This window comes from Nasonia vitripennis, chromosome 4 (assembly GCF_009193385.2).
Source record: "Nasonia vitripennis strain AsymCx chromosome 4, Nvit_psr_1.1, whole genome shotgun sequence".
In the NCBI taxonomy this organism is placed as follows: domain Eukaryota; kingdom Metazoa; phylum Arthropoda; class Insecta; order Hymenoptera; family Pteromalidae; genus Nasonia; species Nasonia vitripennis.
In genome coordinates, this window is record NC_045760.1 from 15,340,145 (window position 1) to 15,361,676 (window position 21,532).

The 21,532-nt window shown below is 50.5% G+C and overlaps 3 protein-coding genes across 3 annotated transcripts; 2 read left to right on the forward strand and 1 right to left on the reverse strand.

Moving 5' to 3' along the window:
• Positions 1-292: 292 nt before the first annotated feature.
• On the reverse strand, positions 293-5,670 carry LOC100679468 (growth arrest-specific protein 1). The gene is made up of 5 exons (XM_031929039.2): positions 5,376-5,670; positions 3,211-3,601; positions 2,405-2,616; positions 1,797-2,137; positions 293-1,224 (listed from the first exon to the last, which is right to left on the reverse strand). The coding sequence occupies exons 2-5, from the start codon at positions 3,580-3,582 to the stop codon at positions 1,220-1,222; spliced, it is 930 nt and encodes a 309-aa protein (XP_031784899.1). The 5' UTR covers positions 3,583-3,601; positions 5,376-5,670; the 3' UTR covers positions 293-1,219.
• A 3,620-nt stretch (positions 5,671-9,290) lies between these two features.
• LOC100114818 (peptidyl-alpha-hydroxyglycine alpha-amidating lyase 2) lies at positions 9,291-15,128 on the forward strand. Its single transcript, XM_016988009.3, has 7 exons — positions 9,291-9,682; positions 9,874-10,058; positions 11,586-11,784; positions 12,024-12,252; positions 12,744-12,980; positions 13,415-13,527; positions 14,087-15,128. Exons 1-7 carry the CDS (start codon positions 9,503-9,505, stop codon positions 14,201-14,203), a joined length of 1,260 nt encoding a protein of 419 aa, XP_016843498.2. The 5' UTR covers positions 9,291-9,502; the 3' UTR covers positions 14,204-15,128.
• Positions 15,129-18,525: 3,397 nt separating this feature from the next.
• LOC100114781 (protein AATF) lies at positions 18,526-20,557 on the forward strand. Its single transcript, XM_001599642.6, has 2 exons — positions 18,526-18,866; positions 19,002-20,557. Exons 1-2 carry the CDS (start codon positions 18,646-18,648, stop codon positions 20,416-20,418), a joined length of 1,638 nt encoding a protein of 545 aa, XP_001599692.2. The 5' UTR covers positions 18,526-18,645; the 3' UTR covers positions 20,419-20,557.
• Positions 20,558-21,532: the final 975 nt, after the last annotated feature.

The window sequence follows — 21,532 nt, forward strand, 5'->3', positions numbered from 1 at the left end:
TGCGAAACCAGTTTCAAAATTACGAGAACGCGTTCGATTCAAAGTGCGCGCGGTGATTCGCCGAATCGAACGAGAGAAAGAAACACACAGACGCACACCGATACGCACGAGAGTCGGTAAGACGGTAAGATAGTTATAGGAACACAATATAATTCGCCATGACTCGGAGTCACATTGTTCATTAAAAATCGTACGTGCATTATTACACTTAATCCAGTTTCGTTTACGCTCGATCAGTTGTACATATACAATATAATCATTATCCCGTCGCTGCCGATTTCAATTCTTCTTCTTTTTTTTTTTACAAATCTCGCATATACACACACAATACAGGTACACATAAAATCTACACAATCGAATTCAACAATTTTTCGCTCTCGGCTGTACAGAAAATAATAATAATAATCATACACTTGTCAAGTAGGATGATAGTTTACGCAACAACACCAGTTCCATAACGAAATCGAAACTTTTCGATTCTCATCAACTAGTTAAAATAATATGACAACAAGAAACAAAAAAAAAGATATAAAAGAATCATCCTCGAATTACGGTCTTCTTATTTACGAGCATAATTTCCGTGCATTGTATAAAATCAGGTCTTCTCTAACTTTGGAGTAAATATATATATATAACCAATTTCTAATAGAAAAAAAAGAAAAACTATCAATATAATATTAAAAATAATAAAGTTAAATGAAAAAGGAACGGCGAAAGCTCGGATTTCACGTACAGAATAATGAACCCCCCTCCCCTGGCCGCGCGCACTCGTCAGCCCTATACGAGATATAAATTACTATATGATAATTGCTACAAGCCATAATCTCCATTAATTAATCTACATTACAAAACGGAAGTGGTCGCTTGGTCGTCTCTCATCGGGCGCCGCGCAAAACGTTCATCCGTATGGCTGTATATAGGTACGTCTCGCTTGTAGACGTACTCTCGCTCTCGCGGCAGCCTACTTACTATGCAGAATGTTTAAGGGATCGCTCGCTCTCCGCTCTCTTTCTCTTCTCTTGCGCTGCTCTCGTTCTTCTCCTCTTGTCTTTGGCGCGAATTTTTCCTCCGGCATTTCCTCGCGACGATGACGATGTCCCCTGATGATTCCACGTAAACGTTTACGGAGTCTTTGGTCGTTCACTCGCAAAAATACTGTTTCCGGACACACGTTCGTTCATGGGAGTTGCCAGCAGTCGGTGCCAGTGCTCGTCTCCGCTCATTCTGAAAATAGCGAAGAGGCTCAGTTTTGGTCGCTTTTGCGTCACATAGCTCCGCCGACGGGCCGATAAAGAATCAAAAGCGGCACCGCTCAGTCCTCTCCCCGAGCTTTCCCGAAGAACGAAGGAGAGAGAGAGAGAGAGAGAGAGAGAGAGAGAGAGAGAGAGAGAGAGAGAGAGAGAGAGAGCGAGAGAGAGAGGAGAAAAGAGGCATGTATACAAGCGGAGAGAAGAAAACGAGCGGTTCGGCGATAAAAAACACGACCCGGAGCACCCGGTCCTTCGAGCGGCCGAGATCTATTCCCGCCTCTTTTCTCTCGTCTCTCCTAATATGTCCTTTCCGGTCGGGGGTCCGCTGCGCCGTCGAAGATCCTTCCCTTCTCCGCTCTCTCTCTCTCTCTCTCTCTCTCTCTCTCTCTCTCTCTCTCTCTCTCTCTTCTCCTTTACCTAATCCTCGGACGTTTCCATTGTACCGATAATCCGGCTCGTAAAAACGCTATTTGAATAAATCAAGGCCTTTTTCTTTCCATTTCCAAGCGCGCGGTGCAATAAAAAGAAAAATACATGGCGTTATACCTTCTCGGCCGAGGAGGGAGTGGAGCAGGAGCACGAGCCCGAGCAGCAGTATCCTCCAGGAGGTGCTCTCCCGTCGGACGGCCGCGTTCGCCGGCAGCCTGTCCCTCCTGGGGTCCTCGTTCCTGTAGCCGGTGCCCTTTCCGCCCCCGCCGCTGGCAGCTCCGCCGGCCGCGCCCAGCTGCTGCTCCCGGTAGTTGTGCTGGGCCGGCTTGTTGAAGCACAGCTCGTCCATGTTGCGGTGTATCGCGGTGCAGTCGTACTCCTCGATGCCGTCGCAGTAGCACGTGTTCAGCTTCTCGGCCTTCTCCTGCCTCCGCAGGATGTTGATCGAGTTGCGGCAGCTGCGGCAAACAGGTCTTTGTTATAGGTATACGGAGGGCGAATTTCGAATTCGTACGATCGGGATAGCGCGACTGTAATGCCTTCTCACGGGGACTCGTCTCACGCTTCTTCTCTCTGCGCGTGTACGGCTCCCGAGCCGGCGGAGAAGGAAAGCTAAATAATCGTTTTAATAAGCACAATTCGAGCCTAACGAAGCTGCTCCGCGCGCAAACTGTCGCTCAATCGGTTCATTAACGTCGGCCTAATACATATGCAGTTGTACTCACCGCTTGGTGCACTTCTTGCCGTGGAACATGCGCTTGCAGTTCTCATTGTAGTACTGCAGGGCCGTGGAGCAGAGAGTGTCGGCGATACAGATCCACGTGGCCACCCGACAGGACACCCTCGTGCGGTTCATCGTCGCCGTGACGCTCGCCCGGCAGATCTCCGCGCGCTGCTTCGAGAACTTGCACATGACGTCGTTCTCCGCGCAGTCGCACTGCAAAAGACACGAGTTACCCTTCGTTACACTCTCTCGTATTATTTTTCTCGTTCCGCGAATATTTTCGCTCGGGGCCGCACAACGGCATAATGAGCTGTTCTTCCTTCGTCAATCCTCCCTCGAGTCGTCCCGGGGAAATAAGGGCCGCTTTTGTGCGCGTGTGTGTTTTTTATTCTCCGGCCCTCTCTCTCGAGGCTCGAGGCTGGAGGGATCCCATTGAGGTGTGCGCTACCGTTTGTTTCTGCTGCGCTCACGCTGCGTTAAATGTTATCTTTTCGGATAAGCCGCGACGGTAATGCGCGCTGAGCCCCGTGACCGATCGGCTATACGCATCGGAATTATCGAGTCTATAAACAAACATCGAATATTATGTCGAGCGTTTACAAGTCATCGAGATAGGCGGTTTTCACAAAGGAATTCCGCGCGCCTGCCAAAGAGCGCGTCCGGATTCCGATCTTTATATGCTTTCGGCCCCGTAAATAAAAGGCCTCCGGCTAAAAACGTAAAGAATCCCAAGCCGGATTCGCTCTCTCTCTCTCTCTCTCTCTCTCTCTCTCTCTCTCTCTCTCTCTCTCTCTCTCTCTCTCTCACCATCATGAGCTCCTTGCCCTCGTCGGTGCTCATGAGCCCGATGAGCGCGTGCTGGCAAATCTCCGGGCAGTCGTTGACGCCGCCCTGCAGCGACGAGGCGCAGAGCGTCAGGTAGTGCTGCAGAGCCCTGCCGCATCCGGTCCTGTAGGCGCACCTGAGCCTCGCGTCGTCGCAGCTCACCGTCGCGTTCTCCAGCGGCTGCTGCTCCTCCACGAGCAGGGCCGTCTCGCTGGAGTTGCTCTGGACCATGCTGATCGGCAGGGCCGCCTTGCTGCTTCCCGAGGTCCGACCAGCCGCCGCCAGCATCAGCGGCAGCAGCAGCGGCAGCAGCAGCGTCAGCAGCAGCGTCGAGCTGTGACACCGGCAGGACATGACGGCGACGTTGCGCGTCCTGCGGAAAGAGAGAAGAGCCTTGAGTACACATAGAGCACAGTCGGTGAGAACGGAACTGGCCGAGCCTGAGAGATCGGCGAGCGATTGAGGAAGAAATCGGGAACGATGCGCATCGCTCCGTGCGATCTCGCGGGATTGACGATGCTATGCCATCGACGATAATATCGGGAATTAGATACCCGATCGAGGAGCGGGGAGTGCGAGAAAATTGCCAGCGATGATCTCTCACTCAGCGCGTTCCGCGTATCCTCCCCTTTTCTCCGCTTTTTATCCCGCGTGAAGAAAGGCACGCGCTTGGAGAAGGGCTCTGTATAGAGATATCAGAGAGAGCTATTTAAACCGATGAAAAAGGCATAACGGGGAATCCGAAAACGCGGTAGGAATGTCACTCGAAGAGACGAGGTATGCGCATAACTCGCCCCCAAACGACTCGGCGTCCGAAGCTCTCCTACAATCTATTACAGAGAAACAAAGCCGAGCGTCGAATTCCTCAAATTCTGAAGCTCTCTCACGTGGCAACAGCGGCTTATCGAGGGATCAAAACATTGCGCTTTTTGCGACCGATCTCCTACCGATTTTCGATTCTCACAGTCAAAGTAAAAGCGCGATAGAGCCGCAAAGAGAGAGAGAGAGAGAGAGAGGGAGAGAGAGAGAGAGAGAGAGAGAGAGAGAGAGAGAGAGAAGGAGGCAGAGAGTCGGTCGCGTGTTTACAAACGTGCGCGGCGTAATGTTTTAGCAGAGCGACCCTGGCCTCCGGTTTCAAAATAAATAGGAATGTTAACGACGTCGCATCATCGCGCGATAGCGTGTCCCATCTGAGGGTGTATTCAATATTCATACACTCGTATGAGCCGCTGGCTAAAGCGGCAAACATAAATTTTCATCGACTGCACAGCTACATCAATCCCCGCCGATGTCCAAAAAGCTCGTGCGCGCGTTATAAAGCTGCTATTATAGCCGCGACTGGTGTGCGTGTGTGTGTGTGCGTGTGCCACTAGCGCGCGTGCGGCTCTTCCATGCTTAACTTATTCCGTTCGCGGGGCGACGAGGAGCGTTTAAAAATAGAGATGCGCACTCGGCTTTCGTACGTGACAGCCTCGTGGAATGCGCGTTCAATTTTTACCCGCGCCATCCTCTGCTGAGCGTCTTTCGCTCCGGCGCGGCGGCGCGATCGCGTATATGCTGGATAAGCCTTATCGTGCGCGCAAACGCTGTGCGGCGAACGTCGTCTCGTGAAAGTGTACATCGACTATGCGCATCGTACAAGGAGAGATAAGAGTGGACGGTCCGGTTGCCCTGTACACGCTGCGTCGAATTAGCTCAACTAATTCGAGTGACTCGGAGGAAAGCAGCGCGCGAGAGAGATGAATTAGCGGGACGCACAAGCGGAGTCATTGAACCGAGTTTATTGCGCGCGCGTTATATATTATATCGATGGCGTAATGTAGCGTGTGCAGGCTAGAGTTATGAAGCTTGTTCGTTTGCGACAGACTAATAATGCGCGTCGTGTCCCCTCAATCTTAATCAACGCTCGCGATCTCTCTGGCTCTCGATTAACATGTATGAAATTCAATTAAAGCCGGGGGCCCTCGAGAGATTGTCATCTGCAAAATAAGAATATAGCCGCTCAAGAAGAATATAACTCAATCGACGATTCGAAAAAGCGTGCGCGCTCCCTCGAGTTTTTATCCTCGGCGCGCCAATTAAAGCTCATCGTCGCCGAGGAGAAGCCCTATAGCGAACTAATAGAGGCAAAGTGGATGTATAATTACCTCGTTTGCAGAGTTGCGTGCGGGGCTACGGAGCACGGTCAATCACATTATTCGAGAGCGAAGAAGGCTGCACACACAACGGCACACTGTATACGCGTCGCTGTCTCTCGCACTGTGTATACTACGTGCGCGGCAGTCCACGGCACTGAGATGCAGGAACTGCGCGTCTCGGGAGCAGCGCACCGACTGCCTGGCTATAACACACGAGAGCGAGCGATCGGGGAACGTCGGCAGCGGGGCTCTTGGCGGTCTCGCAGCCTCCGAGGAACTAGATTGAGTTGTGACGGCTCGGCGCGGCCGAAGTTCTCTCTCTCTCTCTCTCTCTCTCTCTTTCTGCCTCCCCACCATCCAGGCAAGACCGTAGCGGGGACGGCGGCGTTTATGCACTCGGGGGTCTGCCGAGAGAGAGAGAGAGAGAGAGAGAGAGAGAGAGAGAGAGAGAGAGAAAGAGAGAGCACCCCAAGTTCTGCGCCTGATTGAGATACCAACTCTTCTCTCTCTCTCTCTCTCCCTCTCTCTCCCTCTCTCTCCATCGCGGCGGAGCCCGACACTACACACAGCCGCGCTTGCCTGTATACCTATATACCTGCTCACGAGTCCCGAGATATCTCAAAATGGCAGAGCGAGAGAACCGACTACAGGCGGTTCTCAACTCTCGGGCCCTTTCGCGAGCGCGCGCGGAGGGGACGGCAGGCCCCGCAAATAAACAACAAATTTCCCCGCCGCGCTCGCTAAGCAGGCTCCGGATCCGCGCAGTGCCTATATGCGTGTTGTTTTTTCCTCAAGAAAGAGAGACAGGTGCGCCGGGAATCGGGCCCCTTTGCTAGAACATTTTCACCGGGCCCGTCGTGTAGAGATGGGCCTCCGAACGCTGATTTGGGGGTGATGAATTATAGCGCGGCGGCCTTTCGGAGCAGCAGGTTCCCGAGTGGCGGCGAAGGCGGCGGCGGCGGCGGCGGCAACAAGTGTTGTAGCTTTTTAATGACTTCCCGAGGGATCGCGCGCGCGGGAAAAAAATTAGTCGCTAGCCCCGATGGAAATAATTCATCGTGATGGATGCTCCTTCGCCGCGAGGTTATCGCGTATAGAAAGAGAGAAGAGCAAAAACTCTCGCGACTCCGTTTGCTCGACTCCCGACGCGCGCCACATAGTATTTATATTCCACGTGGAGACGCATAAAACACCGTACGCGAGCCGCATACTGCTGGAGAGAGACCGAAAGATGCGCGGCGTCGCATAGGAAAATACTTGTTTTCCAAGAGAGGTCGTCGACTCCGTCTTTTATTTCGTCTCATCTCCTGAGAATCCGAGGGGAAAAAATCAAAGGCTTCGAAAGAGCATACACTCGGCGTCTCAAGAGAGCCGCGACCGAAGCTCATAAAGCGCCTCGTTAACGCGCGCCGCGCGTGATGAAGACAGCGAGATTCGCAACGAGCCTGCATCCTTCGATTCCTCACTTCTCTCCGATGTACTTGGAAAAAAATAAAAGCGCGCAAAGCAAATAAACGTAGTCGCATTACATGATTCGCAAGCGAGGCGTAAAAACACAAACATCTGCGAAAAAAGCAAAAGGGACATCGGGGGACGGCCGACGAATGGGGGAAGAGCGGACAAGGCCGCGGCTCAAGGCTTTTTGGCTCTCTCTCTCTCTCTCTCTCTCTCTCTCTCTCTCCCTTGCGCCCATAATGTTATACACAAGCGCTGCAGCGGCTCGGCTCTCGGGCGCGAAAAAGCGCAAGCAGGAAAATTGAGAACCCCGAGCGAGGGTGTGTTCCAGCTGCTGCCGGTACCTGCTCTCTCTCTCTCTCTCTCTCTCTCTCTCTTTCTCGGACCCCGTGCGCTGCTCTGGCAGGACAATGGTCCCGCGGCGCGACGCCCCGCACACGGAAACGGGCCCGTACACAATATTTTCTCGGCTCTCCGCGGCTACTTTCTACGTTTCTCGCCCGTGTGCTTAGCCATACTATACCTATACACTGGTATACATGCGCGTGTATGCGCCGAGCTAACAAACACGGACCACGCGGCAGAGGGAGCGGCGCGCGCGCGTGTAGGTGTTCGCCAGGACAGCTTGAACAAACCGAGCCACGCGTCCTCTTCGGCGCGGAATCGCGAAATCGTTATGCATGCGTTGTATAGGTGTATGTAGAGGCACGACGCATGTATGGTAATGCCTCGATCGGAGAAGCGCGCGCGATGCGCTGATTGCGCGGAAGCTCTGCAATATGCATGAGTTTGATTGGAAAACACTTGGGGAGAGTGTATAGCCGCTGAGCGCGGACGTGATTTATTTCGACGTGAGTTATAAAGCCGCTTTCGAGCTTGTATTTTCAGCATCGTTAGCCGGGACACGCGAAGGTTTGCCTTATGCAGTCCCTGCGTCCGCGGAGCGAACGGCTTTATCGGCTCTCGCGCCGCGCAGTTTGATGAGGGTTTCGCAAAACAGCATCGAGACGCGCGCGCGATTGTTATGCCATCGGATAATATTTGCGCTTCGCGGACGAGCTCCGAGTGCTGCTGGAGAAAAAGGCGATGGGGAAAAAAATCGGCGGACGATCAACCAGTGTAGGCATAAGCGATCAAACCGCAGAAGCTACTGCGAGGAAGTCGACTGGATACCTGATACACTAACTTTTTCGCTTTCGCTTGCGGTTTTTCCGTTCGATTAGCTGCTCCGTCGCCTGCCCTCTCGATCGAACACGCGACAACGTACTATATGTATCTCCGCACTATGCATGCGCGATACTATCCGGTGTCCCGATCATCGATTTTTCCCGATGCGAACACGCTTTCTTGCGGCGAGCGATCGGTTACGTTTATTAACGGCCCCCGCATATGGCACGTTCATACGGCGCTGCAGCACACGAGCGCGCGCGTAACGCGGCTTTTGCTCTCTCTCTCCCTCTCTTGTTCTCCAGCAGCTTTGTTCCGCGTGGCGCGAGAGTACGTATACGTAGGCATATACACACGGGGGAGAGAGAGAGAGAGAGAGAGAGAGAGAGAGAGAGAGAGAGAGAGAGAGATAGAGGGCTTTGTGCGCGAGTATACGACACGAGAGAGGACGGCGCGCGATCGAACTAATGATATCGCGGCCGGTCGCTTGTAAGTACACGCGCTGTGTGTGTGTGTGGGTGCGTGTATGCAGAGACGCGCGGGGGACTGGAATTCATTATTCGCGCTTTTTAAGAGCCGATGTTCGCGTTATTGCGCCGCTTTACGGGTTTATTTCGCTTATTCCGAGTACGAGCCGGCGCTAAAGCTCGAAATTTATTCGAGACTGTAAAACGCGGGGGGTTTCACGCGGACGACTTACTCGACGTCGTATTGTTTGCTCTCGCGGATCGAGGTAAATTTATACTTTGCGCATAAACGACGGTTCACCTTTTCGCTGTATTATATTATATAGAAGCGCGAATGTTTTAGCTGGGCCACGTCCGGAATCCGAGCACCATGTAAATTCGTACACTACTATACACAAGTAAGATTCATCCGAAAAACACGAGCATAAAGTACATTGTAAAGCTGTACGCAACGTGTATACTCTTTGCAGGAAACCCAACCGACTGCAGCCTCGACGGCCGCGACTGCAATCAAGCAATTTCGAAGGCGCGTTGCAACGTGCCGCGCGTGTAAGAAGCAAAACGTTTACGACCGTCCGCGCGTTTATTGTTCCACGCTCGGCTCGCGCAAAAACCTCACTCACTTCTCTCTCCTGCAACTCTATCCCGCTACTTTCCTCTCCCTTCTCTGCTCCGTGTAAAGAACATCCGCCGCAGCGGGAAATTCAAAATTCGAGCGGGCCATAAGCTTCCCCTATGGGAAACAGGCTCGCCTGCGCTTGCGCGTCGCTCTATCGATTATTCGCCATCCGGGTGCGTGCATTGTGTGCCGTCGTCTGACGTAAGTATCCGCTTTCTCGCGGCGCCTGCGCGCCGAAAAGCTCTGTAGCCCGCAGTCAGTCCCGCGAGAGAGAGAGAGAGAGAGAGAGAGAGAGAGAGAGAGCGAAATGGAGTGCAGCGAATAACTGCGTGCGATATCCCTTAATCCGAGCCTGCTCTCATCTGCATACAGCGAAAAGGTCGCGAGGGTGCGATAGCTCGAGACACAGGTGAATCGCGAGCGACGAGATGCCTGAGTTGTTGGTCGCGCTGCTGGCTGTTCTGGGCTCGGCGAGAGCGGCGGCCGTCTACGGCGAGGAGTACGACGCGGCCAGCGGCAACTTCGGCCTGGAGAATGAACTGGCCTACGAGCGACGCGAGAACGAGGCCATCGCCAGACTCTACGAGAACGTCCTCGACATCCTCCAGGTATAACGCGCCTCCAGGTTATCGACTGCTCGTTCGGGAGATACTGAACGTGTGTGGGTGTAAACACGGGATCGATAATCCTGGCGTAGACAGAACCTGTTGCGTGGCGCGTATAGCACATAGTCCATGTTCCATTCCTCCGCGCACTGTGCACGTTTCGTATGATTATACGATTTTTCACTCCTTGGCAGTGTCGGCTGCCGCACGAGAAGGGCGTCGATCCGAGGGCCAGCCAGGAGGCCTTCCTGGCGAAGCAGCCCGTTCAGGACGAGAACTGGAAGAGTCCCCAGGGCTTGGGTCAGGTATCCGGAGTCTCGGTCGATCCCCAGGGCCGACCGGTCGTCTTCCATCGAGGCGATCACATCTGGGAATACGAGTGAGAGTCGCACATTTTTTCCGCCTCTATATAGTCGCGCGTGATGGATCGGCGATCCTGAGTATCGATTTTGTCGCGATCGATCGACAGGTGCTCGAATTTTTTGTGCATACGTACGCGAGCCATCGAACGAGCTGGACAAATAGACGCAGCTGCGACGGTATACTAATCAGCTGTATATTTGCTCGGGCACTCGGGGCGCGTGGACAACAAATTCCGAGTCAGCGGATAATCTATTTGCTCGGAATTAACGCCCTCCTCTCGAGGCGCAGGTATAGTCCGCGTCCGAGGTAAAAGAGCCTCTCTAGATTTTGTTTGCTCGCGCGCGCGCGCGCACCTTCGGGATGTTTTCCCTGGTAAGACAAGCGAGGGCATCGCGAAGAACGAGCCGCGCGACAGATCGAACGGGAGAGAGAGAGAGAGAGAGAGAGAGAGAGAGAGAGAGTCGAGGGTCCAACCTTTTGAAACAGATAGTATACGCAAGGTGCGACCCCCGCCACCTCCACTCCGAGCCAATAACACCTCTCTTCCGTTCCTTCTTCTCTCTTTGTGTTTACTCCTTTTCCTTCCTCTCCCAACACTCTCTCTCTCTCTCTCTCTCTCTCTCTCTCTCTCTCTCTCTCCGGCGCGTATAAAAAGCTTCGCTTTACGACTGCAGCGCCGAGCGAGAAAAAGGAGACGCGCGACGCGCCGCTGCTCTCAACGATCGAGTGTAGATGCAGCTCTCGATAAAACGGCGCGAGTCCGCACCTACATACGGCTCCCTTCTCTTCTCCTTTGTATACACGCGGGACACTTGTGCGAAGGGAAAAAAGCGCCGCGATTATGCACACGATTCAGCGAGCGAGATTTATGCGGGCTCCGAAAAATACACCGCCGCCTGCTAGCCGTGTTGTTTCTTTACATTATCCTCGTAAGCGCACCGCTGCGCGCAAACGTGTTGTTCCTCGCGGGCTGATGAGTTACGCGCGCGCTCGAAGAAAAACACAGCGCGATTGAGTCGTCCGAGTCACTCGGTTGCAGAGAGAGAGAGAGAGAGAGAGATGATCGCTCTCTCGAGTTCTCACGCAGTCGGTCGCTCGGAATCGGAGATGGCCGAGTAAAGGTGGATATTACACGGGATCACTCGGGGCCGCGCGCTCGAGCGAGCAATAATATCCTCGTAAATCGATCTCCCGGGCCTCCGGCGTGTCGGTAGCTTGCTCTCTTTCGAATAAGGCCGAGAGAAGCGAAAAAAGTACGAACAAGACCGGCTACTCGGGAAAATCTCCACCTCCCCCGCATTGTTCCCCGACCAAATGAAAGCGTCGCGCTCCCGTGCACCGGCTGTGTATCGAATAATGCTCTCTCTCTCTCTCTCTCTCTCTCTCTCTCTCTCTCTCTCTCTCTCTCTCTCTTTTACTCTCCTTGCGCACGTGCAGCACAATGCGCGTACATGCGCACCCGACGGGCGCGCTTTGAAATCGCCCGATGCAGCGAGCATTGTAAAGCCGGACACTGTGTACCCAGCATTATTATGATTCGCAGCTCGTTCGACGCTTACTACCAGTACACAAAGGCGCTGGACGGGCCCATCGGCGTTAATACGGTGTTGACGTTGAATCCGGAGAGCGGCGAGGTGGAAGACGAATGGGGCAGCGACGCGTTCTACCTGCCGCACGGCGTGCACGTCGACCCGGCCGGCAACTTCTGGCTCACCGATGTCGCTCTGCACCAAGTCTTCAAGGTGAGCCAAACGCCCAATATGCTTCTCTCGAAAACGTCTCGTTCCGGAGTCTGTTTTTTGTACGCCAGCTCCGATTTTCTCTTCACAGTGCTCAGCACCGTTAAACCGTAGTTTTTATTCCCCCGAGCTAAGGCATTGTCCCTCCTCGGAGAAAGGCCAAAGCTGTCCGAGAAAAATCGTTCTCATCGCGCAGGCGAAACTACGTATAATGTATAATGTGCTCTTTGTCCGCTTGGCAGTTCCCTCGGCGGGAGCGAGGCGAGGTCAACCAACAGCCCGAGCCGAGTTTGGTGCTGGGCGAGCGCTTCGTGCCGGGAGACGACTCGGGACACTTTTGCCAGCCGACGGCCGTCGCGGTGATGAACAGCGGCGAGATCGTCGTGGCCGACGGTTACTGCAACGACCGGATCCTCATCTTCAACCCGCAAGGCAACGTCATCGGGCAGCTTCCACCCTACGGCAATGAAGGTACGCATATACTCCTTTTGTTTCGCTTACTCTCCCGACTCGATCTGATAAGCTGCGGGATTTTCTCAAGAGTCGTTATTTTTGAGAAAGGTCTTTGTCTCTCTGAAAAATCGAGGGACTCGGAAAACCGATATTATGCCTCGTCAAATGGGCAATTAGAAAGTCCTTTCGGTCGGGCCGTTTTTCCGAAGAAACAAAAATCGGCGTTGTTCAACCCTCGCATAACGAAATATGACAAGCGGCGTGTAAAGGCTCCGATAAAAAAATCTCTTCGCGCATGAATAGAACGTATAGAGAGAGAGAGAGAGAGAGAGAGAGAGAGAGAGAGAGAGAGAGAGAGAGAGAGAGTAGGCGTGCATTCATTTCATTGTGCGCGAGGAGAAAGCGAACAGCTTTAGAATTTTATACGCATTGAAAGCCGCGACGCGCGAATGTACAAAAATCGGCTTACACTTTTACGATCCAAAGAAAAACAATAAATACAATTGCAGACTTTCTGAGACTGCGGGTGCCGCACAGCCTGACGATCCTGAAGCGCGGCGACGTCTGCGTGGCCGACCGTGAGCACCAGCGCATAGTCTGCTTCAACTTGACGGCATCTCTGGAACAGCAGCAGCAGCAGCAACAAGCTGCGGACGGAGAGAAGGAGCCGCAGCAAATGCTCTCTTGGCCGCCGCTGGTTATCCACCGGCCAGGTGTCTGCCGGATTTTCGGCGTCACTTCGCACGGTAATCGCTTCTTTTCTTTTTGCCCCTCTCGCTTCCTCCCGCTTTTATTCTTTCTCGTTGACGCGGTGGATATAAGCTGTAAAGTCCTTCTGCGCAAGCTGAGAGGCCGCGGGATATTTAATAAACTCGTCAAAACTTGCACTCCGCGCGGCTCGGGTTACCGGCGCATTATTCGGCCGGATGTAACTGATGTACCTCGCGTACGAGGGATCGAGCAGAGGAATAAATCCTCGAGAGGGACTTTTTGCCTCGCGTTCTCTTTTTATTATTCATCGCGGCGGCGGCGGCGGCGGCGGCGGCGGCTTATATAAAACACTCGTAAGACGGTAGTTTATGCGCGTCCGATTTTTATCGCGGAATTCGCTGTCCGAGAGATTAAAGCGAGGACGAGAAAGTTTTATATACATATACCTTTTGATCTTTTTGCATTGCAGATGACATGCTGTACGCCATCAACGGACCGACGACACCGAATAATCCGGTCATGGGCTTCACTCTCAATCCCGATCGCGGCTCGGTCATCTCGACCTGGGGACCGACCTACGACGTAAGTTGAACAAAACAAACGTCTAATGCCTTCGCTTGGATATAGAGACGCGAGAATCGGAGAGGCGCAAATCGCACGGATGTGAATCCTTAACGGTACAACGCACGATCACGAGTGAGAGAGTTATGACCTTTGCAAATTACGCCTACGCAAATTATTACGACGGCAGTTCATGCGTCTTTTACCGAACGTAATCGGCGAGGTTGATACGCGTCGCTTAACACCGGCGGTATAAACGTACTACCTTCGACGCTGGAATTTGAAAATTCCGAGGGACGCGGAGCCGAACGAAGAAGCCAAAAACTCCGAGAAGGGCCCGAGCTATATAATCTCCGGCTCTCCGAAAAATTAACTATTTTCACCCGTATACTCCTCGCTCATTACGAGCGAACATCTCACTCGGGCGTCGCGCGGACAGCCGCGCACAATGTATCCTTTCACTCTCTCTCTCTCTCTCTCTCTCTCGCGCGCGCGAAATTGCACCTCCGGTTCGCGCGAGCAACGTCTCTCTCATCCTTGCAAATTACAATAATCATCGCCGGCCTGCTGCTGATTTCAGTCGTTCAGCAATCCGCACGAGATCGCCGCCTGCCCCAACGGCACGGCCCTCTACGTCTCGGAGATCGGGCCCAACGTCGTCTGGAAGTTCAGGCTGCTAACGAACTGGAAAATGTAAATCGGTTCTCCGCAATGTCTACAAGTAATACGATGCAGGAGAGAGAGAAAGAAGGAAAAGAAGAGGAAGAGGCTCAGCCTCGCGAAACCGCGATATGGGTATAAACATACAACAGATATATGTTCGAAATTCAAATGAAACCGCGCGCACTCGAAATCAGTCGTGCTTGACTTTTTTGTCGTCGCCCCTCCCCCCCCCCGCCTTCTCATCATCGGCTCTCTCGAGATTCATCATAATGCGCCGAGCAAACAGAGAAGCCACTCCGAAGAGTGTAAATACAATTACCGCGACGAGTCTATAGACTCTCGCGCGGCTGTATTTGCCGAGCGTTATGAAAACCACGTCTTGTCCTCCGCCGCTGATTATGTCGCGTGATATTTATGTATACGGCTGATTAACGTCAGGAAGGATCGTTTTGGAGTGTGTAGTAGTATTATTGCGTATAATGCCTATGTATAGTTGGACCTTTTAGATTTTATAAACGTCAAGCGCAGTTCGGCTGCGGGGAAGATGGGGATGTATAATTTTATATGCGGGGGAGTCTGTTGCTTGTATATTTTGACGATTCGAATATGAATGTTTACGATTAAACCATCAGAGCTTTCGCGTAATACCGATAATAATAATCAACTATGCTATGCAATATATCTTCCAGTAATCGTTTCGGTGTCATAGCGCTCAATGTAATACGCACAGGGGGGATCCCAATTCATCGTTGATAAAAAAACTGTAATATCAAAAAAAAAAAAAAAAAAAAAAAAAAATTACTTCTCCGTCAAGTTGAAATCTCTTAAATACGTATACGACTTCATTATACTGTATGCTATCCGAGACGTAGTTTTTATACTGTGATAGTACCGATGCGTTATTTTGTTATCATCTCATTGATTTTCCTGTAACAAATATACGAGATTCGAAAAAGCTATGCATACCTATGTACATTAGCCTCTCTCCCTTTTGCAGCATAAAAAAATCGTCGCAGGTAAGTGTCGACGAGGGGAAAGTCCGGAGCAAAGGAGAGAAAAAATCCGACGGGGCGCGCAGTCCATTGACTTAAAATCGCAAATTGCAGCTCAAGTTCCGATCCGCCATAAACATCTCAATCATGTACTCGTTCTCCTCTCTCTCTCTCTCTCTCTCTCTCTCTCTCTCTCTCTCTCTCTCACTCGTCACACCTCTCGGCGCAAAAAGAACGCGCGCGGCTCATGAATAAAGTATAAATCCGCGTACAGGTATATACCGCGGGACGCGGGAGGAGAGATCGAAAGGCGAGCGTGCATATGGGTACGCAAAATCGGCGGCGAGTATATAGGCATACATACGACACACGGAAAGGAGTCGTACTCTGATGCCCTGCTACGACTATGGCTCGGCGTCTACGCCATTGAGGCGACAGCGCGATGCTGGACTAATGAAGACGTGTGCTAGAGGCCGGAATGGTCGGTTCTCTCTCTCTCTCTCTCTCTCTCTCTCTCTCTCTCTCTCTCTCTCTCTTTCTCTCTGCAGGGACGGCAGGAGCCTCGTCGGCGGCAGCAGCAGCAGCAGCAGCTCTCATCTCGCCCCGCCACGCCTCTGACTTTTTCTGCCTTTCATCTTTTACCTCTCTCGGCGCTGCAGTGCGCGCGCGGTTGTTCTCAAGCGAGCTTCGTCTCTCTCGCTCGCTTCCTTTCTCCCTCTCGCTCCATTTGTTTTTCTCTCTCTCTCTCTCTCTCTCTCTCTCTCTCTCTCTCTCTCTCTCTCTCTTACTGCTTTTTTAAGCGTGCAACCTCTCGCTTAAAACACATCTCTAAACTGGTTTTGCTTCCAGCGGCGGCGGCGGTGGCGGCCTCCCTCCCTCCCGCCCCCCGCGGGCCGCCGAGGGAGCTCCTTCTTCCTCGATAACTTTATTACGCGAGAACCCGGCGCATGCAGCGATAGAGGGATCCTTCTTGTGTGTACTCTCCCTCCCTCTCTCTTTTCGCGCGCGATTTTTCGGCGCTCCGTGCGCGTATATTGTTGTTATTACGTTGGAGAAAAAGACGGGATGAGAGAGCCCCTCAAGAAGGGGGCAAGCGGGGATATCGTACAAGCGCATAAGTCACATCGAAAGGGCTGCAGCAGCGGCTCTTATCTCTCGCTCTCCCCTCGTTCCTTTCTGCAGATGCGCTCGCGCGAAAAAGAGTGAGAGAAGACGCGCGGGTATACCTATATACATACGCGTCGATTCCTCGCGAAAGCGAGAGAGAGAGAGAGAGAGAGAGAGAGAGAGAGAGAGAGAGAGAGAGAGAGAGAGAGAGAGAGAGCCCCTTCTTCCCTCTTCTCCCTCCCCTTCGACGGCTCCTCGCGATCGTCGTCAGAAATTAAGTTGTTAAAATGCTGCCCGAGGCGTCGTGCGAGAGAGAGATAGAGAGAGAGAGAGAGAGAGAGCGAGAGAGAGAGAGAGAGAGAGAAAGAGCCAAAGCGGCCGCTCGCGCGCGAGAAGGTAATGGCTGCTCACGGCCGTATCGCACGTGTTTGCGCTTAAAGCCTCCCCTTCTTTATCCTTTTCCTTCCTTCCTTCTCTCGCTCCGTCTATATAGCTGCAGCGTATTATATATAGGTACGTATACCCGCGCACAGCGCTGCTTATATTCCGTGCGGAAAAGGGCCCGCGAGCTGCGAGGGTTATAAATTTTAGACCTGATTGCAGATTGGCTTTTGCCGTCCTACAATAAGTACACCTATACTCGCGCGATTCTGTTTTCGAACGGATAAATCGCGCGCGCGCGCGCGCTATATCTATATATCCTATGCGAGGCCGTGCCGATTAAGTTGTCGAAGCGCGTTTCCTCTCTCATCCGACAGCTCCTTTTCTTTCGCGCATGCCGCGGATTTCATATGTTCGACTTTTTGCGCCGACGGCTCGTCATCGAGCGAGAATCCGAAAAACTTTCTCTGCACCGCAGCGAATAAACGAAATAAAGGCGATATGCTGCAGCGCGATATAATCGCCTTTGGCGAATCGTAAAGAAGCCATCAACACATTTTTCTCGCTATCCCCCGACAGAGGAGATTTTCGAATTCCCCGCCTCTTTTTCTCTCATCGGATTATATCGTCTCTTCTTGTTATTATCATTCTGATTATTACCATGCACGTTCGAGCCAAGTTCGAGCCGAGCAGAGTGGTCGTCGCTCTCTTTTCTCGATACGTCGGGCTTTTTGATCGAACCGCTCACTCGCTCGCGATTACGTTCCTTTTTCAAAAGAGAGAGAGAGAGAGAGAGAGAGAGGGAGAGAGAGAGGGAGAGAGAGAGAAGATAGCAATGTGTCACGTTATCCCAAGAATATTTCGCTTCGATTGGTCCGTTTACTATTTTTGCTTCCCCCCACGCCCTCGTTCTCTACTTTGCCAAGGTCGTTTTGCATTTTTTGGATCCGTACGTCTCGTTATTCATGTATCGATTTGATTAATGCGCAGCGCAGCGAACAGAGAGATAGAAAGAGAAAAATAGAGAGGATGCACGCGTGTTTTTTAAAAGTTCGCGTGTTTTTTCCCCCGCTCGGTTGCGCTCACACACATACACGCACACAAACGCGGGACTCGTTTGATAAATCTTCGAGAGTTCCGATTAACGGGCGAGGAGCGCCGACGGTTTCGCTGAAAACTATCGCCGTTATTACGATGAATCGCGAGAGTCGTGTATTATACATTATAGAAAAAATCCTTTGCAAAAAATCGGACGATTTTTTTCCTTCTATTTAATTGTTATATATTCATGTATTATAAGAGCGAACCCACGGCGATTAGTCATTTGGGAGCAATGTTGAGAGCTAAGATTTTTTGTCAAAGTCGCCGCGTTGGCTATATCGTTAATCGATTTTGGATCATGCCGAGAGCGGTGATTATTTCTATTTTTTTCTTCCACGAACTCCGATTCGATGACTGGATGAATGAGAAATGAGTCGTATCGGTTTGAAAAAAAGCGAGACATCGGTCGGATGATGAATATTTTTGTAATTTTCATGTTTAATGATGTAGGCATCGTTTTAATTAATGCGTGTTTGTCAGAAACTCATCTGCGCCTCTTACCGGCTCCAGAATTAATCTATACTTCTTTGTGGTACACGCATAGTTTATATACGCAGAAAATTATCTTAGAATAATTTATTCAACCTCGGCTGAACGCGAACATGTGCGCGTTCGTTCATTATTGGTTTCGTATGTAAACTTACCCGACGATCATACGTGCACTTACCCATCGAGCATAAGTCAGAAGAGCCCAGCAGTCGGCAAGTCAGAACTCCACCGTATCATCGATCATTTTGAAAAATGCAAAGAATGATTCGGGCGCCATCTATAAAAATATTGTCACGCCGCTTCGTTCGCGCGGGTTGGGTTATGTTTGTGCGACACATTCTTTCTCCGACACACGTGTGTTTATCGAATGGTGTCAGCCTAAAGTATTTGTAATTGTTCAACGAAAATGTCGTCGAAGAAGAAGCCAGTGAGTCTCGCCGAAAAAATCAGTAATTTGGTCACCGCGGCACCTACGACTTTCGGCTCGGACGATGAAGCCGAGGAGACGAAAGCGAAGGTAGTGGACTTCGACGACGAGATCGACGAAAACGACGATTTCGAAAACGATTTCGGCAGTTCGAACATCCGCAGGCGAAACGTTGCTCTTCTAGAGGACACTGACAAAAGGTACGATCAATACTTTTCATTGCTAGCGTCAGAAAGTCGCTTGTTTGACTTGACGTTTTGAGGTTACTTTTTAACTTTTTCACGCTTTCTCTGTCCTCGTGAACGTTGTGTCTAACAAACTGTGTTTATCGTTAGGTACAAGGCCAAAAAGATATCCAAAAAGGACATTTTCAATCAAGATGACAGCTCCGAGGCTGAGGGAAGCATGGAGGAAGACGACGAAGATGGCACAGAAGACAGTGCGGATGAAGGGTCAGATGGTGCATCTGATGTTGATGGAGAGCAAGAATCAGAAGAAGAAAACGAGAGTGATGATGATGAGAAGTCAGACGAAAACGAAGACGACGACGATGATGATGAGGAGGAGGAGGAGGAGGAGGATGAAGATGAAGAATTAGATTTTGATGACAGCATCGATCTGTCTAATCCTTTGAGGAGGAATCGAGCTGACGATAGAGGTATCAAAACTATGACTACTACAAATGTTCGTGCAGAAATAGAAAAAGGTAACTGCGTCAGAGAGCAGTTGAAGCTCTGGGAAAATCTCTTGGAAATGAGAATAAAATTACAAAAGTGTTTGGTGAGCAGCAATAAAATGCCGCAACACGATATATACAAAGATTACGCATCCAATGGTGATTTTAAAAAGAACTGTAACGATGCCAAGCAAAAAATGAGTGGATTGCTCATCAATCTATTAGATTTGCAAAGCAATCTTCTAAATAATTTCCCCGAAACAAAGGGTATTTTAAAGAACGACAGAAAGAGGAAAGCAAATGATGGAGAAAAAGTATCCAATGATGAGGATGATATGGATGAGGAAATTCCTTCTGACACGGAAGATGAGATGAATGGTGAAGAAGAAGAAGAAGAAGAAGAGGAAGAGTCGGGAGATTCAGAAGAAGAAAAAGTAGAAAAGAAAGGACCCCCTACAAAGAAAATCAAACTATCAGAGTTTGAAAATATTTTAGCCAAAAATCACAAAGCGTATACAGAGTACAGAAATTCTGTAATACAAAAGTGGAACGATAAAACAAGGATAGCATCAGGTGTGATAAGTAAAGGAGTAAATCAGCCAGCTGTGAAGCAAATAGAGTTTGCATTAGCTAATAAGGAGAAATTACTGAAGAAAACACAGTTGAAGCGCTCGGAGTACGATATCATTGGAAGATCCGCAGTTTCCCTAGAGGACAATGACGGACGGCGCGTCCAAGAGCACGATACGGAAATCTACGACGACGACGATTTTTATCACCAACTTCTGAGAGAGCTCATCGAGTATAAATCAGCCGACATAACGGATCCGATCCAGCTAAGTAAACAATGGATTCAGCTGCAAAATATGAGGAGCAAGATGAAAAGGAAAATAGACACCAGAGCCACGAAAGGCCGCAGAATACGTTACAACGTACATCAGAAGCTCGTCAACTTCATGGCCCCGATCACAGTATTCGACACGTGGACAGACCACGCGAAAGACGAGCTTTACAGCTCGCTGTTTGGCAGAATCAAGGCAGTGGGAGAGGAGTCGAAAGAAGCGAAGCCGACGTAGTAGAAATCATCGTTCGTACCAGGAATCTTCGTTATGAATGTGATATAATTTTTGTTATGATTTTTACAAAACACTATACCATACATTTACGACAATGTACATGTAAATATGTTTAATAATAATTAATGTTTAGAACGAATCGACTCTGCCAATCGTTATTCAAATCTCCGCTGCATAATTAAATATGCTAGAAGATCAACAACTCGCCAGAGTCCGTCAATTTGGTCCGTTACTCGGTCATTAATTTTAATGATCAAACTTGTCGAAAGCTCGTTTTACACTCTTATACTAATCCTAATCTGCAAATGTCCTAGTTAATAGTCGACCGTACGTCAAGTTATCGCCTGTCTGGAAACATCACGTGTCCAGAACTTTCGAAGCGATTAAACCGAATAAAGATAAAGCAACTATCAATTTACAACTAGCAGTAGCAGCAGCAGCAACAGAAACGGAGATCAATTTTTCTCAATATCAGGTACACACATACGCGCACATGTTGAATAGCCGAAGGCACGAGTGCGTAGTAGATCTCGTAGCGGAACTTTAATGACCCGAGGTCAGCCGGTTAAGTTTAAGTGACGAAGAACCTCTCGGACTAACCCAGACGGACCTACTCATGAATGACGCGTGTATCGCGGGATCTCGATATTCTAAATCTATATCGACTGCAGTACGCGCGTATTACGTGTTAATTGTGCGTGTCTCTCTTTTTCCGTATAACTACGGAGATTCTACGAGCGATTCTCCGCATTGATATAATAATAACGCTTTCGATCATTCTGTTTTTTGCTCTTTCCGATGTATTGCGCACACGTTTCCTCGTGGTTTACGGGGGTGAGAGAGGAATCGGGCGGAGGACGAGCTGCGTCGGAGCTCTTTATCGACGCGTCGTGTTCGGATGATTTTTGCGACGTACTTTTCGAAAATAACAAGGCGCGCGCTGTATAGATTCATCTACGATAAATAGCGTTTCCGATATCATTTTGTTTTTTAATCGCGAAGAATCGTAGACGCAATTATTGATTCTGCAATAAATGATGAGCGCTTGAAATGTTTATTAAATATAGCTGCACAAAGTCAAAGGCTCGTACGTAAACGCACTCGATATGCAAAC

Bases quoted from the DNA above. Each gene is read 5' to 3' on its own strand.
- LOC100114818 (XM_016988009.3), top strand. From the start codon at position 9,503: ATGCCTGAGTTGTTGGTCGCGCTGCTGGCTGTTCTGGGCTCGGCGAGA. The intron at 9,683-9,873 runs GTATAACGCGCC...ACTCCTTGGCAG, and splicing joins ACGTCCTCGACATCCTCCAG to TGTCGGCTGCCGCACGAGAA. The intron at 11,785-12,023 runs GTGAGCCAAACG...TCCGCTTGGCAG, and splicing joins CTCTGCACCAAGTCTTCAAG to TTCCCTCGGCGGGAGCGAGG.
- LOC100679468 (XM_031929039.2), bottom strand. From the start codon at position 3,582: ATGTCCTGCCGGTGTCACAGCTCGACGCTGCTGCTGACGCTGCTGCTG. The intron at 2,617-3,210 runs GTGAGAGAGAGA...TGTCTTTTGCAG, and splicing joins AGGGCAAGGAGCTCATGATG to TGCGACTGCGCGGAGAACGA. The intron at 2,138-2,404 runs GTGAGTACAACT...TGTTTGCCGCAG, and splicing joins GGCAAGAAGTGCACCAAGCG to CTGCCGCAACTCGATCAACA.
- LOC100114781 (XM_001599642.6), top strand. From the start codon at position 18,646: ATGTCGTCGAAGAAGAAGCCAGTGAGTCTCGCCGAAAAAATCAGTAAT. The intron at 18,867-19,001 runs GTACGATCAATA...GTTTATCGTTAG, and splicing joins CTAGAGGACACTGACAAAAG to GTACAAGGCCAAAAAGATAT.